This window comes from Marmota monax, unplaced genomic scaffold (assembly GCF_021218885.2).
Source record: "Marmota monax isolate L192 unplaced genomic scaffold, Marmota_monax_Labrador192_F-V1.1 WCK01_AAM20220418_F8-fsc00120, whole genome shotgun sequence".
Classification (NCBI taxonomy): Eukaryota; Metazoa; Chordata; class Mammalia; order Rodentia; family Sciuridae; genus Marmota; species Marmota monax.
Window position 1 is genome coordinate 5,540,227 of NW_026694424.1, and position 24,575 is coordinate 5,564,801.

General features: G+C 40.4%; 1 protein-coding gene across 4 annotated transcripts in view; it reads left to right on the top strand.

Annotated features, from left to right (window-relative positions):
- The window catches only part of Dnah5 (dynein axonemal heavy chain 5), a 283,494-nt gene that overhangs the window by 192,833 nt on the left and 66,086 nt on the right, over positions 1-24,575 (top strand). For all 4 annotated transcript variants that reach the window (XM_046468300.2, XM_058570742.1, XM_058570743.1 and 1 more), the window contains 9 exons: positions 338-510; positions 4,665-4,795; positions 8,205-8,358; positions 9,054-9,321; positions 13,943-14,174; positions 15,354-15,468; positions 15,722-15,898; positions 18,618-18,821; positions 22,369-22,548. In XM_046468300.2, the coding sequence (XP_046324256.1) occupies positions 338-510; positions 4,665-4,795; positions 8,205-8,358; positions 9,054-9,321; positions 13,943-14,174; positions 15,354-15,468; positions 15,722-15,898; positions 18,618-18,821; positions 22,369-22,548 (1,634 nt within the window). The remainder of the gene's footprint in view (positions 1-337; positions 511-4,664; positions 4,796-8,204; positions 8,359-9,053; positions 9,322-13,942; positions 14,175-15,353; positions 15,469-15,721; positions 15,899-18,617; positions 18,822-22,368; positions 22,549-24,575) is intronic.

Below are 24,575 nucleotides of genomic sequence, written 5' to 3' on the forward strand. Positions count from 1 at the left end.
AATCATTAAGCTCGTATCTCTGAAAGGATCTTTGAAATGCAATGTTTAATTGTGATTTCAAATTAAATTCAACGAGTACATTATTTCAAAGTGACTCTTTCTAGACAAGAAAGAATTAGGACTGCCAATGATTGTAGAAGTCCTAATGCTTCCCCTATTGTTTTTTATCCTAAAAATGCATAATATGGCATTTTGATGAAAATTAATATTATTCAGTATTATTAATATTAATAATTTTCATATTATTTAGGGCTATGAGTATATTAATAAAGGTTGAGGGAAGTAGTGAAGTCCAGCAATTTCAAGAAACTTCATTGAATTTTCTTCCCCACCAAAGGTGAAACATCTGAGGAGCCTGATGCCGAAATGCCCAAAGTGTATGAGCCAATTGAATGTTTTCATCAACTGAAAGAGCGTTTGAATCTGTTCCTGCAGCTCCATAATGAGAGTGTCCGTGGCGCTGGCATGGACCTGGTGTTCTTTGCAGATGCGATGGTGCACTTGGTCAAGGTACGGTGGCCTTGCCCAGTAGCACCTCCCGGGGGTGACACATACTTGGCTTTGTTCCAGAATTTCCCCACTTTCCATTTTGGTCTCCTAGGAGACTACTCAGCTTCAAAGTAAACTCAGGGCTCTATTCCAATTTAACTTCTAAACTGAGTGCAACATGTCACACCTCATAGGCTTAAAATAAGAGCATGTGTATTTCCAGTGTATGATGTGATAATTTTATTCAGTGTTGCTACACAGCTGCCAGCTCAGTGTTTTCACCAGGTAGAATGAACGTGGTTGACATCTGAGTTCAGAGTAAAGGCAAAGTCTGCTTATTTGCGTATCACGTGAAGATTATCACTATAAAGCAATGCATAAACCTTGGGGACATGGCTAAGTGAAACAAGCCAGACACAAAGGGCAAATACTGTAGCATTCTGTTCCTATTAGGTACCCAGAATATTCAAAAACAGAGGAAGGATGGATGTTGCCAAGGGCTGGGTGGAGAGGGGAGTTGGGAGTGTTAAGTGGGGCATAGAGTTTCAGTTTTGCAAGATTCAAAGACCCCTGGAGATGGATGGTATTGCTAGTTGTGTACCCTTATGACTGTGCCTGTCTTTATTAAACTACACTTAAAATGGTTGTGGTGGTAAATTATATGTGCATTTTGCCACAATTAAAAGTAATAATTTAAAAGCATGCAAATACAGTTGACTTTGAGCTGATGAAAATTCCTTCAGAATGAAATTCCCCCAGGAAAGTACAGTTTCCATTCTACTTTGTCATTTGGATCATTATGGTGTCTACTTTTAGAATAATGGATCCTCAAAGGTTAGAAGAACAATATGATATTTTACTCAGAAACTTATGTGATTTAATTTATCTGTGGTGTAAGATAATGCCGTTTAAAACTCTGTGGATATTCTCACTTTGTTGACATCCATTACTCTTTCAGACTAAATCCTTTCAGTTTGAAGCTGTCTTCTGTTGCTTAGGTTTAACCATGAGGAACAAGCTCATAAATACAAGTTGTCCCTTCTAATAATTACCAGACCTTAGATATATGGAGAGGAGTTTAGAGCTTGTCTAGTGAAAGGAGATTGCCCCACAGCTTCTTTTCTCTGAAGAGGCAAGGGAAACCTTTCTATTAGTGCCTCTGGAGTAAGTCTGGGGAGAGGAGGAAGAGGGGGATGAATCTCTCCAGCAAGAAGTCCTTAGCTTGGTGACACTGAATTCTCAGAATCAGAGACATCCAATTGTGCTGCATGACTAGCCCTGTGCTCTTCCAAAGCAATATATCACTGTTTGAAATTAGAACTGAATTTACAGTAGGTTAAGAGTTAAGTTTTTCAGGAAGAACACTCATCTGTCATGTAATAATTAAAGGAAGGGGGAAAAAAAAGAAAAATGTCTTTTCCTAAATGGGTAATACCGAAGGCGACTTTATAGCCAAGTATCTGTTGGAGACAGTTGGGTTGGCCTGGGACTTCACATCCCCTGGAGCTACAGAGGAGGTTATTTATGTTAGTTTTGTGCTTGAGCGAGTTCACCAGAGCCAACTCTGCCCATGGTTTGCAGCACAGATCAATGATGAGCCCCTCTTTATCCGTCTGGTTGTGCACTAGAGGCATGATGTTACTTAGGGCCTTGAAGGTGTTTTCCCTTCTTCTCAGCCTTCAGTCGATTTGCTCTGGAATTGGCCAAAGAATCCTTGACTGGAATTTTTGAGCTCAAATTGGACATCCCAAGCTTTTGTTTTCTGTGCTCAGCACACTTAAGATCTGTGTCATGAGAGTATGAGCCTTGAAATATGTGACCCAGTTATAAGATGAGATAGAAGCCAAAAAACAGAACTGGAGAAAAAAATCTGCAGCCAAATGGGATGTGATCCCAGTCAGTATATTTCTTAGCTCCCTTCTTCATTAGCATAATCATCTTTAAACTCAGCTGTATCTCTGTGTTACGCATCTCTTTGCCTCTTGAGTGAAAGTTCAGACTATGGTGTTGGTGATTTTCCATGATCTACCCCTTCTACCATTCAGCCTTGTGGGTCATGCCTCTGCCTTGTGCATAATCCAGGAAAATGACCTGCTTGGAGTTAGTACATACTGACCCAGAGCCACTCACCAGTGCAAATCCCTGGCCCCATGCTGCACTGTGCAGAGTTTATCTGTGTGTCTGCCAGCCCTGCCAGACAGTAAGCTTTGTGAGTGCAGGCGCTAAGTCAGCTCAGTCTTCCCAGGACAAGTGAATGTTGAGATGGTCACACAGGGAGCTCTTGATGAATTGTCTGGAATTTCAGGAGGTCACCAGTGTGGGCCTGAACAATACTTTGCTGCCTCATCTCCTACACTTTCCCTGCCCCCTGCTGAAGTTCCCACCCTGAGGGGAACACCTTGGGACTTTCGCTGACTCTGAAATTTTGTCTTATTCCTTCTAAGATGTCGCCTACCTGCTGCCAGCACAGTACCTTCTTTGTATGATAAACTTCTAGTCGTCTTCCAAGATCAGATCTAGTTCCAGCTGCACACCTAAGTTTTGCCTGCCCTGAGCCAGGAATGTCTCCTTGGCCCGTCTTCCTCCCACTGGCCATTCCTCTCTGTTCCTGCATTCATGCTGGTTCTACCAACAGGTCTCCTGCTATCGTGTGAAAATTTTAAATTTTTAAATACTTACTAATGGGGTTAAAAAAAAGAATTTCTCTATTTCACAATCCAAACCTTATAGGTCGAAATAGCCCTATTTGAGTGTCTCACTTGGCTGTACTTTCCTCCTAAAATATTTTAAAACAAGAGCATGAGTTTTTAAAGTCCATTTTAAGCCTTCTGTTTGTTCATGTATGTGTTCATTTGTCAGATATGTTTTGAGGGTGTACCATGTGCCTAGGAATGGGAAATTTTAATGTGGGACTTCAGCCCAGTTCCAGGTAAACATGTTGAATGACATTTCCTTAATGCCAGATAGACAAAATTCTTACAAACCCCTAATATATTCCCTCACATCACACAAAGGAAACAATTATGGTTGAAATGTGGCAATTGAGGAAGCACACAAGACTTCCTCAGAAGTGTGGCTTCTGGTAGTTCCTTACCTGCATTGTCTCCCTCTCACACATCTACCCTCTCACCCACTAGGGCTTGGAGAGAGTCACAGCAGGGATGTGCTCTGAGCTGGGGAAACAGCTGGCCTCAAGGTTGTCAGCTCCCCACAGAGCAGGGAAACATGGTCTCTTTCCCCAGGATTCATGCTGAAGTGGGTGAGATAGTCCAAAACCCAAGGGTATTTCCAACAGGGATGGAGCACATTCCAACTAGAGGGGGAAATGTTGGGAAAGGGTGTTTGACAAAACCTTGGCAGAACAGAGAGCCCCAGTGACTCTTGGAAGCTTCCCTGGCCACAGAGAAGTGACCCCCTTTCAGCCCTAACCTCATTTGTTTTGGGTATGTGACTTTCACAGCAATACCCCAGGTTCCAACTGTAGTTAGGAAAGAAAGAGGAATAGTTACCGCACAAGGGAAAAGGATTGCCAAGAATTCTACACCTAACACTTTCCAGGTGGGACCTTATGGTTTAAGTAGTTCATTTATTCCTACTTTATCAAGTAGGAATAAAGCCAAGTAAATATGAACTTCCACTAGAAGGGGGACTTAGCATGGTCTGGGGCAAGTGATCATCATGGAGCAGGCTTTTGATCATTCTTTAATCACTTCTTTGTGGATATTTTAGGTTCACTGTCTTTGCCAAAAAATAGGAGGGTGTTTCTATTCTGTATACCCAATTTTAGGATTTGACTTCTCTGATTTAAACTCCTTTTTCAAATGTGGAGGATATCTTAATCATTTGCATGCTCTGCATTCTGAGGATAGATATTGGTTTGAAATGTCTGTTCTCTTCCCCATTGCAGTACCATAGGCTGGGCAAACTGAAAGGACACCTCAAAGTCCCCATTACCTCCTTGACAACACAGAGCCCTGCCCTGTCTAATGCATCCTAAACACAGTAGTGTTTCAGAAATGCCCTCATTCCTTCAACCAGCATCTCTTTCCAGTTCTGATCTTAAGATAGCTCGGTCTTCTAAAATGATATTTGGCCTTATTTTCACATTGAACAAATTGAAAAAACAGTCTGTTTACATGTTGAAAGATCTATGCCTTTTCTATTCCATATTATAGATCTCCCGAGTCATTCGTACTCCTCGGGGAAATGCCCTCCTGGTTGGGGTGGGCGGATCAGGAAAGCAGAGCCTGACAAGGTTGGCTTCATTCATTGCTGGCTATACTTCCTTCCAGATCACTCTGACAAGGTAAAAAGCTTTGAATTTAACCTAAAATGGATTTTGGAAAAAGGTTATCAGAGGCCACCTCGAGTTAAGAATGCATTTTTCTTATATATGTTAAGAATCGCAATAGCTTTCCTTCTTGAACCTTGACCAAGTTTCCCGTTTCAACCTTTGTCATGGTCCGTGAACATTTCACATTAACAACCTACTTTTGAAACATTTCAGCCTCTCACTATAGTGAATAACTGCTTCCTTGTTTTGATGCCATATACAATATGTGTATTCTATTTTTTCTTTTGGTGCATTTCAGAGGAAACTTACCTCTCCTATGCATTAATGCAGATTTCAAGAATGTTAATACAATGGAAAATAGATAAAAATGTACATTGATTTACTCAGACCCTTCAAAGTGTCTTATTGAACACTGACTGTGTGTCTGGTACTGGCCAGGGGAGTGATGCTGTGTCAGTCAACTTTCTTAGTAGGACGAAAGAGTTATTTTGTCTCATGGTTTCAGAGGCTTCCTTCTATGGTCAGTTGGCCCTGTTGACTTTGGACCTGTGACAAGGCACAAGATCCTGATGGAGAGAGCTGGCCTTCTGGCAGCTGGGAAGGATGGGGTGTGGACGAGGGAAGGGTCCTAATACCCTTTCAAGGTCATGCCTCCAGGTCCTAACTTCCTCCCACTAGGCCCCACTTCCTGAAGGTTCCACTTCTCAACAGCACCACAGGTTGGAGACCAAGCCTTCCACATAGGCCTTTGGGGGACATTCCAGAACCAAATATGGCAAAGATGAAGTAGCTTGTGTCATTGTGGAGCTTACAGTGACTCAAAGGGGACAGACAACGAGCCACTCATTCAATAAGGTGTGATTCATCAGTACTGTCTGTATAAGATAGGGAAATGAGTGCAGAACAATTCTCCTTGACCCATAAAAGAGGTGCTCCTAAACTAGGGGGTGATCAAGGAGTCTTCCTGGAGGAAATGATGCTTCAATTGAAAACCTGAATATGAGTAGGAATTATTGCAGAGAAGGGGAGCAGTCAGCACATGAGCCCTGGAAGAAATTGCATATGGCTGGGTGCCCAGTGAGAGGGTACAGATGGGAAGAGAAGAGACGCAGGGTCCTTTGAAGGTCTGCTGAGGAGCTGAGACTTCCTCTGAGAGCAACAGGACACCATTGATGGGTTACCTCTAGGAGGACATGTCAGATTCGGACGTGCAGTGAGTGAATGGAAGCAACTAAACTGGAATAGCAATGAGGCTGTCTTGGGTCCGGGGCAAGGTGTGACGGTGTCATGAGTGAGTGGTGGCAGTGAGAATGCAGAGAGGGAGAACAGACCCATCGGAAGCTGGACCTTACGGACTTGGTGCATCCTGGTTTGGGGCTTGGGAAACTAGCTAGGTAGTTTCATCAAGAGAGGGGACCCCAGAGGAGTTGTCTTCAGGTATGTGTGTGTAGTGCAAGGAGAGAGCACAGCTGGTGGGTGAATAGGAAGAGATCAGCGGAGGTGATTCAGAGCAGTTAAAGAGAGTTTCAGGATTAGCCTCCTTAAGGTTGGAAACAGGAAGACAGTCTGGTAAATTTAGTTGGAATGAAGATTATTTGGGGTTAATTTATAGATGTGGGGGCAGGAAGTCTTGCTTACTGGGCATTGATGGGTAAAACATGTCATTGACCTGTCTCTTGGGGGAGTCTCATAGACACCTGCTAGGACAAAGGCTGAATCTCCAGGGTTGGAGAGTCTGTTATGCAAGCTGCCGTTGTTACAGTTTGTGTTTGGTCTGATTTAGAGGGTTCTTCTTGGAGAATAAATTTAAAGGTTGCTTGTATTAGATTCTTGTTGCTTTGACAAAATACCTCAGAAAACCCATTTAGGGGAGGAAGGGTTTATTTCATATGAATCCTTTGGTGAGCTTAGAACCCTCAGGATTCAATTTCTTCCCAAGATCCCGCCCATACAAACACTGCTGCATTGGGGACCAAGCCTTCGACACATGTGCCTTTGGGGAACATTCTAGCTCCAAACCATAACACTGCACTTTTATTGAAGTAACAGGGCTGACAGAAATAGGCTGTGTTTACCTTTGTATGATTCTTCTAGTTTGTGGACAGAAACAGAGCCAAATAAAATACAACCTACACAGGAAAAGGATTGGACTGATTTTTGTTCCTAACATTGTTTAAAACCTTATTGTTTTCAAAGCACTTTATTATGCATGAGATAGTTTGATTTTTTAAACCACTCAGTGGGTTAAGAGGGCAATAGCCTATCTTGAAGTTGAAGTTCAGAGAGGCTGTGAATTGCCTGACCTCTCAGATGTAGCTGGAAATCGATTGCAGGACCTTGGTAGTCAATCCAGATTCCTGATGCATTGTGGCTTCAACTGCATCTTGGGGCCTCAGTAAATGTACCCTAGGGAAATGTTCACTGAGACAAGTTAGTTCCTCTGCATGTCACACAGGAATGACCCATCAACAATGAGGGAAAGGGCCAAAGTCTGCCTTGCCTTCTCACTGCCTTTGAGATAGCATCCCGCTCCTTAGGCCTTTGCACATGTGTGTGGCTGAGGCTGGAATGCAAGAGAGCCTACCATTTGGGAACCATGAGCTTATAGATTTTAAAATAGGTCAGAGTACAGAAGTTAAATATGAGCAGCTTTTAACAAGTCAGATGGCCAGTTGCTCCTGTGCTATGGGTTGCAAGTTTATTTAATGATGGAAAGGACAAATAATAATTTACTAAGTCTCAGTCTCCAAGATTAGAATATTTTTATTTATACTTCTGGCAGTAACAGACGACCCTTTATTGAGACCTGGCTAACCTTTCTTGATTCTGACTTGTAACTAAGATTTACTTTTGATAGAAGATTTACAGTGGGATATTCTTAGCATTTCTGGCAATTTTGGTATAGATTGTTCAGAAAACTCTTTTATGTGGAATCCAAAGACGTGGAGGGTAATAATCATATTGGGGCGTCAGGAGAGATCATTTGTAATAGGGAAGCTTCTCCCCATAAAATTAAAGCTTGAATTGATTTAAGTTATGAGATGTCTTCTAAAATACCAGTTTAAGATAGTGGGCTTTCAAAATATTCTGTCATTTCCAACAACTATTTTCAAAATGTTACATGTATTCATTCAACTGACATTTGCTTGTAGTAGAAATTATATTTCTGTTTCAGATTGGCTTTTTATTTTAGTTTTTTCTTTATGTATAAAAACACTAATTATAATGTTTTATGAAATGTGGAGTTTTAAAAATCAATTAGCCAGAAACATTTGTATCCAATAGATACTATATGACGGCACAAAATCTGAACTTTTTGCCTAGCTAACTGGTATAAAGCATTATTATTACACGGATCTTTTTTTTTTTTTTTTGCCCCGAGAACAAGTTAGCTAACGACACAATGACAATATTTCTTCAGATCCTACAACACATCAAACCTGATGGAAGACCTAAAGTTTTTGTATAGAACAGCTGGTCAGCAAGGCAAAGGAATCACTTTTATTTTCACGGACAATGAGATTAAAGACGAGTCATTTTTGGAATATATGAACAATGTTTTATCATCTGGTGAGGTAGGATCTCACTTATTCTTCACACGTTTTCTCTCTCCAGATTTTCTCTGCCTTAAGATCTTTCTCTATTTTCTTCCCTTGGAGTTTTGAATAAATGCTACTGGGGACTTGGTGATCAGTGTAGAAAATGGTTTTTTTCTATTGATTTTTTTTTCTTTTAAACAATACTGGGGATTGAACTTGAACCCGGGGCCTCGGCAAGCACTCTACCCTTGAGCTCCATTCCGAGCCCTTTTTATTCCATTTTGCAACAGTGTCTTGCTAAACTACCCAGGCTGGCCTTGAACCTGAAGTTCTCCTGCCTTAGCCTCCCATGGGGAAGGGATTGCAGGCATACACCATTGCAGCTCCTGTGTTTTTCAAGCATGAAGGTCCCAATGAAAACAAGGGGCTAAGCATTTAAAACATGAGTGAGTGCCCCCAGTGACAATCGAGGAAACGGGGCAGAGGGGAGAAGAACGGCTGCATTTTGGTGTGTGTATTTTACCCACTTTGAGGGCTGTGGCCTTGCAGTTAATCATAGAATTGTTTGTGATTTTGAGATGCGGTAGACTTTATCTTGAAAATTTCAGTTAAGTTTTAAAAGGCGAGTTGAAGACCCCCAAGTGGAGGAAAAGCATCAGCCCCTGAGGTGTGTGTTGAGGTTTGTCTGGATGTGTGTGTCCTGAAGGAAGATGCCTGTACTTCTTTTTCAGGTCTCCAACCTGTTTGCTCGTGATGAAATTGATGAAATTAATAGCGATCTGACCTTAGTCATGAAAAAAGAGCACCCCAGGCGCCCTCCTACCAATGAGAACCTGTGTGACTACTTCATGTGCCGCGTCCGAAGCAACCTTCATATAGTGCTCTGCTTCTCTCCGGTGGGGGAGAAATTCCGAAATCGAGCTTTGAAGTTCCCTGCCCTTATTTCAGGGTGCACAATTGACTGGTTCAGCCGATGGCCTAAGGACGCCTTAGTTGCTGGTTAGTGTGGTGGAAATATTCATGTCAGGGTTTCTGGTTCACAGTGTTTGTTTATTCACTTATGTTCTGTGCCGTTGGCTATCTCTGTATTGGGTTGAACTGACTCACTTCATACAGCATTTGAGAATTTTTGCTATGAGACGTTGTTCTTTTTTATTAGGTAGCTGATTTTTCCTGGAGCAAGTTTATCAGAGAATGAGACCTTCAATTTCTACCCTTTGGGTTAATTTACAGTGACTGTAGTTTTTCTTAGGGGTGTTTGCAGACTTTGCCTCCAATTGAATCCCCAGGCAGTTTTTGGGATGTCACAGGAAGACAGCAAGATGTTAATCTCACTGGTCTATTTAAGTTGGTTTGTCGGCCCCAGAGTAGTTAAAACCAAGTGTCTCTTGGACATTCCCTTCCCATTGCTGCGATGCTGTAAATCAGAGAGAAAAACATTATCCCGCAATCCTCTAATGGCTTCTGTCCTTGACAAAGGCTGTTACCAGTTCTCCGATGGGAGTCTGCCTGTTCTGTCCAATCTTCCATCCCATGGGAACGTAATGCCTCTTTTACTCTGTGAATGAAATTGGAACAGGAGAGTAGTGCAGAACGTGTTAGAGATTAGACATTTAATGTGATTTTTTTTTTCCCCCAGATTTGGGTGTGAAATTGTCCATGGCTATTTTTAAAGCTGCAGATAATCCTGAACCTCTGTTTCAGAATTGTAGGGGAATCCTGATTCAGAGTGGTAGTTTTCAGATTTCTCGTCTGATTTTATAGTTTATTTCCTGGTAATGCCTGACAGGTATCCCTAGCAGATAAAGCACTGGAAGATGAAGGGTGAGGAGGTGCTCTGGAATCTCCCCCTCTCAGCACCACCACTCTGCCCCCCTGACCCTGCCCCTCCAACTCTGTGGTACCCTGTGTGAGAATGACTGGTGGATGGTCTAGAGATGGAGAAACTGGGGGGAGGGAAGCCAAGGGACTCATCGGAGGTGGAAGGAGTCAGTAGGATCAGTACTGGGGCTAGAACACGTTTTCCTACCTATCATCCATCCATCTCTCCATCTCTCTTATCTATCTGTCCAATCTATGAATCAGCTATCATATTGATCATTTATCTATACCTATTAATTTATCATGTATTTATCTTTCATGAATCTGTCATCTCCCAATCATATGTATAAATCAGTCAGTCATCTCTGTTTGTCTACTATCCTTTTTTAAAAAAAACAAAAAAACAAAAAAAACTTATGTCCACTGGGGAAGTTTTATTCTCGGCACACTATTCTTTACAATAATGGTTTTCCAAGATGTGACTTTTAAATAAAAAATATCTTAACATGTTTGAAGTATGAGTGTACAGTGTAATTTTCTTCTTTGTTTCACAAACCTCGAAAAAAGACTGGCAATTTAAAATTTTAAGTTCTATAAAAATATAAATAAAACTACAGGTAAGATTTTAAAATTCCTTGAAGTAGGATATGCATGCAGGGCACAAAACACCAGTATTTGAGAGTTATACTAAAGCTTACGATAAAATATCGTAATCAGTGTGCAGTGCTTTGTAGAATGTCATGTGAGATATTATCATTAGCAACGAAAAACACCAGGTGACATAGCTGTCATGTAGCACACTTAAAATGATCCAATTTATAAATAGAGCCCTTCCTGTGAAGTCCCTGCTTCAAACATCCCTTCTTTTATAAGACAAACCATTCATCCTTCCTTTGTTAATTTCTCACAAATCTGTCCCATTCTTTTAAATCTCATTGCATCAACCCATGCCAAGATTACGTAGAGGCAGGGAAACTCCCATTTCTGTGCCTCAGTTCCTTGTAAGTGTCCTGATCTTCGTGCATGGATCTATTTGTTCATCTGTTGGAAACATGTTTGTTGAGCTTGCTGGTGCAGTGAGCCAGGCAGGTTGGAGGGTGAGGCACACCCATTTCTTTGCTCCAGATTCTCTCTGCAGGAAAGCTCATCCATAGCCTCCTGTATAATGCCCCATTGGTTTTTATCTCCTGCCTAGTCTGTCCACTGGCTTGAAAGCTGTGCTCTCAACTGCCTGTTTGATCCATTCCCATGGATGTTTCACAGGTTCCCTGAATTTAATATCTGAAACCAAATTGGTTCCCCCTCTTAGAAAGTGCCACCATCATTCCTGAGACCAGGCAATCAGAGGCCTCTCGGTCTTTCGCAGCTGCCTTTCCTTCAGCTCTCAGGTGTGATGCATCTCCACACTGTGTCAGGGTTCCCTCCTAAGTCCTGGGGGAATCTGCCTCTTTCTGTTTCACGGACCCCCGGCATCAAGCCGCCTTATTGCTCACATGGAAAAACTGGTTGCTCTCTTAGGATCTCCCTTCCCTTGTCCTGTCTCCATCCATCTCAGACTGCAGACAGTAAAATGGTAAAAACACAAACCAACCACACTGATTTCTGCTTAAATCTCTCCGTGTCCTTCTCTTACACTTGGGGGAGAAGGGAGCCATTGGTATTTAGCATCACCTTCATAGCTGGGAAGAGCTGGCCCCTCCCCTGAGCTCTCTTTTCCCTCTGTTGCTGGTTCCCTGGATCTTTGAACATACCATTTCTTTGTCCCATGCAACACCATCATCTTCCCATTCCCCACAGAACCCTCTTCCCTTTATTTGGGTAATGCTAACTCATCAAAATTTCCCCCTGGGAAAATCTTCGTGTGCTTCCCCCTTTCCTGCACTGAGCAGTCTCCTGTTGTCCATCTCATAGCACACGGTGCTTGTCTTTCTTGAGACCAACCACAGTTTCCGATTCATAGACCTAATTGTGTGGCTTGAGGATTATTGCTCATCCATCCACAGGACTAGAATGCATGAGGCCAAGGACTACATCTTTTCTATTCACCACTAGGGCAGCTACTCGTGTCTGACGAGGTGCTCAGTGAACAGGCTGGTCCATGTTAAAACTCATCACCCTTCCACAATTTGGCCCCAATTCCCTTTGTCTTTTCCAGCTCACCATGAACCTCTTTCTACCTAAGAGGCAGTCAATGACTGCCTCTTAGTGGGCCTGGGTCACCCTGAGAGGTCTTTTATGTAACCTTTCCTGTATAAAATCATCCCAGTTTTATTCTCTTTGATTTGGGGGAATATAAAAAGATAACTTGCTACATAAAGAAAAAGGTTCCCATTATTGATTCTCTCTGTTCATCTATGTAAGAAAAAAATGATCACATGATAAAACAAAGAAGTTTTCAGCGAGTGGGAGTTGTCCTGAAGATATCCTGTAATGCCAAATAAAGCACTCAGCATTGTGCATGCTGAGTAGTGGATATTGCACTGTTGTGGTTAGCACTTAAAAAACTCCATCATAGAGCAGCTGGGTTATAGCTCGTTGGTAGTGTGGGGCGCTTGCATAGCACATGCAAGGTGCTGGGTTCAATCCCCAGCTACACACACACAGACACACACAAACACATTGTCACAGGTAAAAATTGTTTCTATCTTTCCAGTGCCTAGAATTAAACTTCCTAGAATTTAAACTGTTTTTATAGTATTTTCTAAACTTATAGAAAATATGTGTTCTGAGTGTGTCTTAATCTATTGCCTTGCAGTATGTGGTGATTATATGTGTAACCAAACTGATGAATGGTCCCTGCTGTTTACTGCATGATAATCTAGTTTAGTGATCAACTTCTAGTGATGAAAAGCTACCCTTCTGCATGTCTGTGCTGTCACATGTTAGGCTTGCTCACCTGGTTCTTTTTCTTTCCCTCCAGTTTTTACTGACTATATTTCCATTTATAATTCTTGTGTACATAGGCTAGTTTTTCTAAAATACATAAAAACGGTTGTGACAATTTTTAACTACATTATGCATAACCCTTGTGAATTCTTTGAGGTTGAGATCAGCTTTTATATTTCTCTTTTCTATGCCACCCCTCACTGTGCTGGATATACAAGAAGCACTCAGTATGTATGTGGCAATTGATCAGCTCTTAGCTTATTCTTATAGCAGAAAATGCTGTCTTAGAATTGGTCTGCTGTCAGGTACTATGAGGAAGGTAAAGGTTCTCCAAGAAGAGATTTTTACCCAAACATTTCTAAAGGATGCTACAAATTAGATCCAGACACCAATGGCCAGCTGCTGCATTTAAGGGCAGGATAACCTGGGCATAAAAAATTTTAGTGATGAACATTTCTATGTGCCAAATGCAGTCAGAGCCTGGAGGAATTAAGGGACTAACAGATTCTGAGTAAAAAAAAAAAAAATAAATGGGATTGTTAAATATGAGTACCAGGTGGGCACTGATGTCTGAGTTATTTGTATCACTTTTGTCCTTATGTAAACCATAAAACAGGCTGGCTGCTGACCAGATCGTGCAGCTGTGTAGAGGAGACTTCTGTGCACAAGCACCCAAAACAAAGAATGATGATAGGCTGGAAGTCTTTTATAGTTTTATGTATGAAAGGGAAAATGGAATTGTTGATGTCTTAGGCCTGGGGCCAAAAGTGCTGACATAGATCTACCTAGCTGGGGCTACAAAAATGGTATGCAGTCCTAGGAAGTATGTCAGTCCTTTAAAAATAGCCAGGCAACTTTTAAAATGGTCGTCCACATCTATATCATTCATGCTGTCATTCCTGATTCTTTGCAGTGTCTGAACACTTCCTCTCTTCCTATGAGATTGACTGCAGTCTGGAAACCAAGAAGGAGGTGGTCCAATGCATGGGCTCCTTCCAGGACGGGGTGGCTGAGAAATGTGTTGATTATTTCCAGAGATTCCGACGTTCTACCCATGTGACCCCCAAATCATACCTCTCCTTTATTCAGAGCTATAAGTTCATTTATGGAGAAAAGCGTGTAGAGGTTCAGACCTTGGCCAACAGGTAAGTGTGAAGTTCAAATAAAAGTCATTTTAGAGCAGCGAATTATGTGTTCAGGGGTTCTCTCATCGTGCAGCAAAATTTTTTCTCATGAATATTTTGCAATGACTGGAGACATTTTTGTTGGCCGTGAATGGGGTTAGCAGGATTGGGGATGGGATGGAGGCCAGTGGCATCTAATGGGTAGAGGCCAGGAATGTTGCTAAATATTTTACAGTGTACAGGACAGCCTCCACAGCAAAGAATTACCCAGCCCGAAATACCAGTAGTGCTGAGGATGAGCCCATCCAGAGGATTATCCCATGATTCCTAGAGACTTGGTTGTTGCCCAATAGTAGGAACTGTTGCCAGGTTTTATGTGCTCTGCCACCTTCTGTGATATGCAATGACATAATGATAGCAATAAGAGGCCTGGGAGGCAGCGAGGATGCAGACCTTCCCTCCTTCCTCTGTCCCACCCCTCTGAGTGGGTGAGGTAGAATCACCTGGTGTATATACTCACTGCATAGTGAATACTGCTTACCTGAAATTTGTTCCAAACTTTAATGCTCTGCCCTGTGCTTCTCTGAAGACTCACATCTTTTGCCTGAATATAGTCGGAATCAGCAGGGGCTGCCATATAAGGAATCCCTGGGTTGGGGTGGTGGTGGTGGTGATTGGAATAAATGAGTCTGAGGAGTCCCATCTTTAAGAGCACACTATCTCAAGTTCAGGTAGGTGGTTAGTCTCTTCTGGGACAGTTCTGATGAATTTAATTTTTTTTCTTTGAGGTCAAATCTTTTTTCTTTAACTTCATCAGACTGTTTTGAAAAATAGTCGTTATTTATTTTCCTTCCTCTATAACAGAGCTTCAGACCTTTGAAGTTGATTGTCATGGGGTTAAATGTCATTAAGCACATTTCCTGCATGATACACATTTTAAATGCACCATCATTCCTTATGGAACAAGCATGTTTTAGTGGGCTCATGCTTCTTAAGCATAGTCTAGGAAGAACTTGTGGTTGAGCTAGAACTAAACCTGGCTTTATGCCCTTTTGTGAAGCCCTTTTGGATTTTCTCTTTGCATACATGCTTATTCTTCAACTGTGACAATATCTACTTATATTTGTGAACCAGTACTTGGAAAACGTGTCCAAGCGCCACAAATTTTAACATTGCTTGCTTGGGTTATTTTAACCCCAGAATGAATACCGGTTTGGAAAAACTAAAAGAAGCTTCAGAATCAGTTGCAGCCCTGAGCAAAGAACTGGAAGTAAAAGAAAAGGAACTACAGGTGGCCAATGATAAAGCCGACATGGTGGGTAGATGTTGATACCTGGGCCCTGTTCCTTTGGATCTCCTAGTGTAGAAATGTTAATGATGCACATGTATTCACTACCTGATACTGTGGAATTGTATTTATCTCTTTAAGAATAAAATACTGTTAATTTCACTTATGAAAAAAATTGGGTAAGTGGACAAAATCAGCAGATCAGGGCAAAACCGTGCATTTTTCTGTTGGGTCTTTACAATCTTGGATGAAGTAGCTTTTGTTTTATAAATTTAATTAGGTCTTAAAAGAAGTGACAATGAAAGCACAGGCTGCCGAAACAGTCAAGGCTGAGGTACAGAAGGTGAAGGACAAAGCCCAGGCCATTGTAGACAGTATCTCTAAAGACAAAGCCATTGCTGAAGAGAAACTCGAAGCAGCCAAACCAGCTTTAGAAGAAGCAGAAGCAGCCTTGCAGGTAAGTTTTTGCGAAGCAATTGATACCACTTTAAGGTCTAGGAAGGCAAAAATAGATTCATAACATCAAGGAGTGCTGTTCTGGATGAGACCGACGCTCTAGCCACTGGAACACTCCTAGTGACATTTTCTGCTTAGAGATTCTTTATAGATTTGGCACATGCATGTGACCTGTTTCTTACTTGCTCCTCCATTTCTCTGTATGCTGGCTGAACTGACTTCCTTAATCTTTGAAGTCTCCTCTAGGGTCTCCCATTTTCAGACTTCTGGTCACCTCAGCATCCCCCTCCCAACCTCTTGGCACTTTGGCTCCACTGAGAGTCTCTGATCAACAGAGAGAAGACAACGTTAGTGCAAAGAAACTTTGAAAACTTTGTTGAGTTATGGTGCCTAATGGAAGCATAGGACTAGAGCATACAGCATCCCAGGTCTTTCTTAAAAGGCTATTCTGTAAGATTTCAAAGGGGAAGTGAGGGGAAGGGAGAGGGATGGAAACAGGAAGGGCAGTAGAATGAATCAGGCATAACTTTCCTGTGTTCATATATGAACACACAACCAGGGTGACTTCACATCATGTGCATGTGCAGGAATGGGATTCTAATTAGATTCTAATTATGCTCCATACAAAATACACTCGCTGTCATGTATATCTAACAAGAATAAATAAGTATATATAAAAGGCTCAATAACTCTCTTGATATTATAAAATGTTTTCCAGACTCCTCCTCATATTCTCTATCAAAAAAATGGTCTACATTACATAATAATTAGTAGGGAAATATGTGGGAGCAGGAGGAAGGTGATGGGGTGTATGTTAGTCAACTTTGCCACTCTAACAAAATGCCTGAGGTAATCAGTTTATAAAGAGAACAGGCTTCTTTTGGCTCACAGTTTCGAAACTTCCTTGATTGGTTGCTTCAGTAGCTTTCAGCCTGTTGTGAGGCAGCATGTTATGGTGGGAGCACGCAGCAGGGGGAAAAACTGCTTCTCTTGTGGAAAGGAAGTAAAAGAAGAAGAGAGAAGGGCTGGAGTCCCAATATCCCCTTTGAGGGTATGCCTCCAATACCTAATGGCCTCCCAGTGGGCCCCCTTGTAAATATTCCCTCACCTCCCAAGAGACCAAACCTTTGGAGGACATTGAACATCCAAATGTAGGAGGATGTCATGGAGAGATTTTTTATAATATCCTTCCTGAGTCCTGCCTCTATCTAATTACCTCTTGATGAGATCTTAAAAGACAGGTCCACCAATTTATACTAAGAAAGTTCCCAGTACATCCAAACTCTTAGCATTTTGACATCAATTTACATTTGTATAAGAAAAAGGGTAACAGTTAAGAATGTGCCCCCTTCCTCTCTTATCTGACTTTAAATAGCTGGAAGCAAAAGTAAAAATTACAGCCAGATGTTAAATAACTGTTGTATTGCCATGGTTATGCAGATTACCTAGTGGTTACGTTACTTTGCCTCCAGAAGAAAGATGAATTCAATAATTTGCCCCAACCTGGTTGAACTTCAGATAAATAAAACACTCCTGCTAACTACTTATACCTGATCCCCAACATAAAAGCCCAACTCCATCTGAAAATTCCACTTTTTAAAGGTAAAGCAAGATAAGCCTGCCCAGTCCTTACATCCCACATGCTATTCATATAGCAGAGTAGGGAATCTGCTTCCCCTACTGGCTGCTATTCTGTTATCTCCATATGTCCATACTTCTCAAATGAAGGTCTGCCATCTTTAGTTCTTTCCCAGAAAATTCTCCTTAACCTTGAGCTGTTGTGGCCTTTAGAAATGCAGTATATTGAAACAAACCTTCTCATGGTGCATAGTTACATTCTGAATTTCCAAGTTCTGTGTGTTTCTTAATCTTCAGAGAATAGATTATTTGCTTTTGAGGAGGCCATTAGTTGCCTTCTTTTGACAGGAGGGATGGAAACTCAAATAAGAAAAAAGGTTTCCAAGAATGATACACATTATTTGCCCTAGGAATAAGACTGCAATGGATTCATAGTTAATACTTTTCCAATACTTACTTCATCAAGATTTTAAGAGAGGGCACAATTATTATCAACCCAAATGGGCATGACTATTAAATAATTTATTCTATGAGAAGATCTGTATTAGAAATGGAATGGAACTTTTTTAGAGCCTTGTGAAATTCATACTGCTCAAGTTCCTTCATTTAAAGGTCAGCTCCCAGCTAAGAAACCTCTAATTATTCAATCTGTCAGCCTGAGGCTACCCTCTGGTGTCAGTCCACTGTGACAGTCTGAGCTGCCTGAGAGACAGGCAGATTCTTGACCCACATAGCTAATGAGTGAAAAAGCAAACACTGCAAATATGGTATTTTTTCCTGGTTTCGAACCCTGATACCTACTTAAGTGCTGAGTGTTTTTCTTTCCCCAGAATACATTTTCCATTTTTTTTTTTTTGGCACCAAGTGGTCTGTACCTCTTCTGAGAAGTCACAACTCCTTATCTGCTCGCCAACATTTCTCTTCTCTCACTGTCAGTTAGAATTGTGAAAATTATACTTTTCTAGGATAGACATTTCTTTGGAGTAAAATACATTTCTAGACTCTGGAAATACATCATGACTCTGGGAATAACTTAAAAAATGTTCTCTGTCCTCTGTTGAAACGGCACCTTTCAGACCTGAAAGGTTTGTTGGTGTGCATTTTCTTACCTGAGGTCAGATGGCCCCTCCTTTCTCCCCTAGACTATCAAGCCTTCCGACATTGCGACTGTCCGCACGCTGGGCAGACCCCCTCACCTTATCATGCGGATCATGGACTGTGTGCTGCTGCTGTTTCAAAGGAAAGTCAACGCAGTGAAAGTTGACCTGGAAAAAAGCTGCACTGTTCCTTCCTGGCAGGAATCTCTGAAACTGATGACTGCCGGGAACTTTTTACAGAACTTACAGGTTGGTAGTTCAATAATGATGGGCTATCGGGGGCTCAGTCTGCTGGAGTAGCCAAGTCCTTCAGCAGAACAAGTTTCTAGAAAGAGCACACTCTACGTAGGTGTTTGAACATGTGTCCAAGTATTTTTTTTCAGAGTAGAATTTTTCTCTTTCAAACGTAAGTCATCATAAGCGTTAGAGCTTTTCCTGACAGACTTTAGGTGTAGTAAAGCATCATCAGTGATATGCACACTTCAATAAAAGTTTAAAAGTTAATTCAAGGAGAAGATATATGTGTTTTTATTGTATGTGTATGGATATAAATGTAGTTGTACCTGAGTATTTTCAGGGGACTAGTTCCAGGACCCCCATGAATACAAAAATCAGAGGAGACTCAAGTCCCTATATAAATGACATAAACTTTGCATATAACCTGTTTGCATTCTCCTGTATACTTTAAGAGACCTGTAGACTATTTATAATCCTAATGCAATATTGTTTAGGAAATAATGACAAGAAAAAAATGTCTGTATGTATAAGCACAGACACAATTTTTTTCTGGATATTTGACCCACAATTAGTTGGATACAGAACTCATGGGTATAGGCACCCTACTGAGTATGCATTTTATTTATATTTTGAAAGTCTCAGTATTAATTTTTGTGTATCAATTTGCATTTTTAATTGTTATGAGGCAGACTCTTTATGTACTAAAATGCACAAACTTTAAATGTACTGCTTGATGAATATTTACACATCTATGTACATATTAATGAGCACTGAAAGCAAAATATATACCTCTAGACTCCAGAAATCTCTCTTGTGTTCAAACCCAGTCAGTAACCTTCTTTGGAATAACTATTATTCTGACTTTTATCCCAATAATAATTAGCTTTGTTTGTTTTGAAATTCACATATATGACATCATGTCATGTGGAATATTTTGTTTTGACCTTTTTAACTTGGCATATTTGTGAGATTCATTCTTATTGTTGCAAAGGGCAATATTTCATTTTTTTTTCATTTGTAGATTTCTGCATGTGAATGTGCAATGGTGTGTGTGCTGACGGGTGGTTCTTTGAAGGAAAGGAAAAAAAAAAAACTCTCTGATTTGTGGCCTCTGGCACAGTGTCACTACTCCCAGGGTGGCCAGTTGCAAGCTCCCAACAGGCTGCTGCTGAGTGTAGAATTGGGGAAAGTCACGGCAGTGTGTCATTGTGCAGTGTGCCACCAGATGGCTGCCACAGGTGCAAATGTCCCCAGAACACACGATGACAGGGACCTGTCATAAAATAATAAGAAACGAGGAGTCTTTGATTATCTTTATTTTAAATGAAACCTACTCAATTATAAGTTTATATGCTTTAATTTTAATATGACCATGTTTAATAACCAGTTTTCACAAATTTCCCATAGTTTGATGATAATTTCTCAGAAGCCAGTCTGAATCAGCACCAGTGTGAAACACTGTAATAGCTTCAATTTGTCCATTGGACTGTTCATAGATTTTTGGGTTTTTATTAATTTGGGGCTCTTACAAATAAAACTGTTGCTAATATTGATCTACAGGTCATTTGGGAGCTGTCTATGCAGGAATGGAATTTCTGTGTCTTAGGTTGTACTCATTTAATCAGTTTCAATACATACTGCTGAAGAGTTTTCAAAAATTGTTATGTCGAATTACATACCCACTGGTGGTGTAGGATTTTCTCCAGATTTTTCACCTTTAGCTGTGTTGATGAGTTTGTAGTAGCATCTTATTATTGTGGGGATAATTTGAATTTCCCTGATGACTACTGGTGCTGAAGATATTTTCATAGATTTATAAGCCTTTTGGGAATTTTTTCTAAATACCTGCTCAAGTTTCTTATCCATTAAAAAATTTTAAATCATGCTGTGCATGGTGGCACATGCCTGTAATCACAGTGGCTTGGGAGGCTGAGGCAGGAGGATCATAAGTTCAAAGCCAGCCTCAGCAAATTATTGAGGCTGTAAGAAACTTAGTGAGATCCTGTCTCTAGATAAAAAATAAAAGGGTTTGGGATATGTCTCAGTGGTTAAACACCCCTGGGTTCACTCCCTTGTACAAAAAAAATTAATCTATGTGTAAAATGTCTTTATATATAAAACATGACTAATTTGACACTTATATATTTTCAAATATTTCTTGCCACTTCCTGACTTAGTTGTTCATTCTATTAGTGGTGTCTTCTGATAAGCATACATACTTAATTTTAACTTACTCCAACATGTAACTATTTTTGTTAATGGTACTTTCTGTGTTCTGTTTAGATCTTGGCTGTCTTATAAGAAAAAAAAATTCTCCTATGTTTTCTTCAGAAGTTTTATCTTTTATGCTTCAATCTAACTAATTGGGAATATCCAACACAAGCCAGTTTCCTAAGATGTAACTTTAGCACACACTTTCATTTGGTTTTCATTTCAACATTGTTCAGGTGACTGTCTATGGCTGGAATATCTTATGAGGCACCTTTAGCTGATGTAATAATAAGTAGCTTATGAGACTTGTAGGCCATAGACTTTTCTCAAGTAACTATGAGACTATGTGACAATGGAATTGGATTTTCATCAGAATACTGACAAGTGATTCCAGGTTCCTGCCTTATTTACCTTGTGGCAGATCCTCTGCTCTTGGAAGCCTTCTTACTACTGGTTTTCTTGTCACTCCCACGCTTCTATTGCTTCTAGATATTCTTCTGGTTTTTTTTCTTCTGGTTTCACTATTTATAAAGTCTTATAAAAGAAATTTGTCTCAAATGATTCTGAATGAGACTGTGTTCTGTTACATGTGTTGTCTGAAGGCTATTTGACTCAGTTGTTTAGGTGCTAAATTTGTTTCTACTCAGAAAAATTTTAAGCATTCCCTTTTAGTTGAAGAAACTTCCCTACCCCCATTTTAAAAGGTCTGCTTTCATTGTTTGGTCAGTCCTTTCTTTCTGATGCAGAGAAGCATATTTAACTCATTTCTGTTGCTATTTTAAAATTATATTTTAAAGGATACTAATTTTTCTCATGTTCTTGGTAGGTCTATGATTAAAAATCAATTTATTATCCTCAAGGTTTAATGTCCAAGTTATTATTTTCACATAGGTGAGGTTAATGGAACTTCTCTCTGAATGTATTAAACATTCTGAGCTAAACCTATAGGTCCTTAGGCTTAATATGCCTGTGTGTGTTTGGTTTTTGCTGTTAATATTTTGGGTTTGTAATTCACCTATTTAGGATTAATGATAAGAATTTTTCATTGTCTTGAAATTTCTAACAACCCTGTGAGTGTTCACCACCAAATAATTCATACTTTCCATGAATCCCAGTATATTTACTTAGGGTTGGCATTTCTTGTCTACAGCAGACAGAGTTAGTCTCACAGATTTCTTTTCAATCGATCCTTGCTGTGATTTGCTTTAGAACTTTGGCCTGATGTCCTGAGATACTGACAAAATACCATCCATTTTTGTTCAATAGTTTCATTGCACTGAGAACATAATGTGAATTTGATTTCATGGAAAAAAGTGTTTTTACTTAATTTTTCTCTTTTCCTCTACAGCAATTCCCCAAAGACACAATCAACGAAGAAGTGATAGAATTTCTGAGCCCTTACTTTGACATGGTGGACTACAACATTGAAACTGCTAAACGCGTGTGTGGGAATGTAGCTGGTCTTTGTTCCTGGACCAAAGCCATGGCTTCCTTCTTTTCTATAAACAAAGAAGTTCTGCCTCTGAAGGTAAGCTTCCTGGTAGGCCTGTGAGAGCCATGCTGGAGGAGTCTCCAGGTCACAGTAGCACAAGAGGCTTTGGTCTCCATATTATTGTACGCAAACCCATAGGGAGATCAGGTGTTAGGTAGACAGGACAGGGCATTTCTTTTTTCTTCTCTGTAATCCCAGTGCAGTCAGAATTGTGTGAGCCTTTTAAGCATGGGCTGACTTTCTAAAGACACTAGGTCCATTGTGGGTTGCTGGATATTATCCCCCAACCACAGTGTCAGCTCAATGGAATCCCCAGAAAATCACAGTCAGAATTCCCCAGTGGTGTTCAAAATCTCGTGCCAGGGAATCCTATGAATGGGATGGGATCAAGAGGCAGACACTGGAAGCAGAAAATTCTTAAAGCTGGTCTTGGTTTAAAGCACACATAGTACCCCACCTCCACCCCACTATTTGTTATTTAATGTGACTTTGAGGCTATGTATGTGTTTCCTCTTGAGTAGTTGAGCTTTAAAGCTTCATTTCTAGATACATTTCCACCATTAAAAGACATTGAAACTTCAACAAATGCAAAAACAAGTACATTTTTGGAAAAGAAAATATTGATGTCTCAAAAGTCAGACCTTGTATCTTGGTTGATTATTTTGTTTTGTGTAAGTTTGATATTTCCCAACCATCAACTAAAATACACTTATATTTGTAAACTACCCAAGAAACTTGGTGATCAAGGTAAAAATAATCAAGAGTAGCAGTAAGTTGGTATAGGATTGCAAGTTCCATTGTATTTTCTAATGTTACCATACCAGGGCCATTTAGGAAGTAGATGGGATCCTTGGCATCTTAGACAACCAAAAAGAACACGTTTCATTTGATTTGGAGAAATTTAGAGCAAATAATTGGTGTCATATTGTCTGACGTCATGAATACTGGGGCTATTGAGGACTCCAGCATAGCTCAGAAATGTACATTCTTACATTCTAAGAACTGAATTATACCCACCATGGCAAATTGCAGTACAGCTCATCCTTTACACTTTTTTTTCCATGCATAAACATACATAGTACCTTAAAGGGAATTACACTTGGATTTACAATGGGTAGTTTTTGTTTTATTATATTTAATTTTTATTCCACATTACAGTAGAATCCATTTTGGCATAATTATACAAGCACAGAATACATCTTATTCTAATTCAGACCCTAGTACCTCTCCTTCCCTTTCCATATTCCCACCCCTGCTTCCTTTCTTCTATTGATTTTCTGTCACTTACTCATAATTAAAAATAATAATAATTTGTTATGGATGTACATGATGGTGATATTCACTGTGATACATTCATATGTGTACACAGAAAATCGTTCAGATTCATTCCACTGTTGCTTATTTTAAGGATAATGAGCTAAAAATGTTGAACATGGATATTCTGAATAGACTTACATAAGAACAATGAAATCTCTTGCCCAGTGTTTAATGTTTTCCACATTTCAGCTTCTTTCCAGTTCCAGAATGGTCTTGATCACACAGCAGCCAATGAGGGGATACCATCAGGAGGGAGGACCTTTTGCATGCTCCTTGACTGTTTCTCATGAGAAGTCCATCCTGAGTGCCCTCCTGTAACCTTATGTGCATGCAGCATATTGGAGCTTTCAGCCTGTCAGGTCCCTCCCGTGTCAGTTAGAAAGATGCACACAGTTATGTGGATTCTGCATGCTCACTTCCCTAGGCAGAGGTACATGAAAGGGATGCAGGTCACCATCAGGCATTTCTGCTGAACAGATGAAGGAAGACAGCCCCAGCCCCAAGCCTCACTTATTCCTGGAGGGGCTTCATTTGTAAGACCCTGCTTCATGAGTAAGAAGAGATCAAGGGCAGCATGCCCCAAGCTCTGGATTGAATGCCTCCGCTCATTAGTAACAGAATCCTGGAGGAGATTTTTCTCTTTCATCTTACAATCCCTATAAACAGGCCATGTGACTTTGATTAGTGAATACATTTAAACTAATATTAATTGTAACTATTTATTTATTTTTACTTTTTTTTGTGGT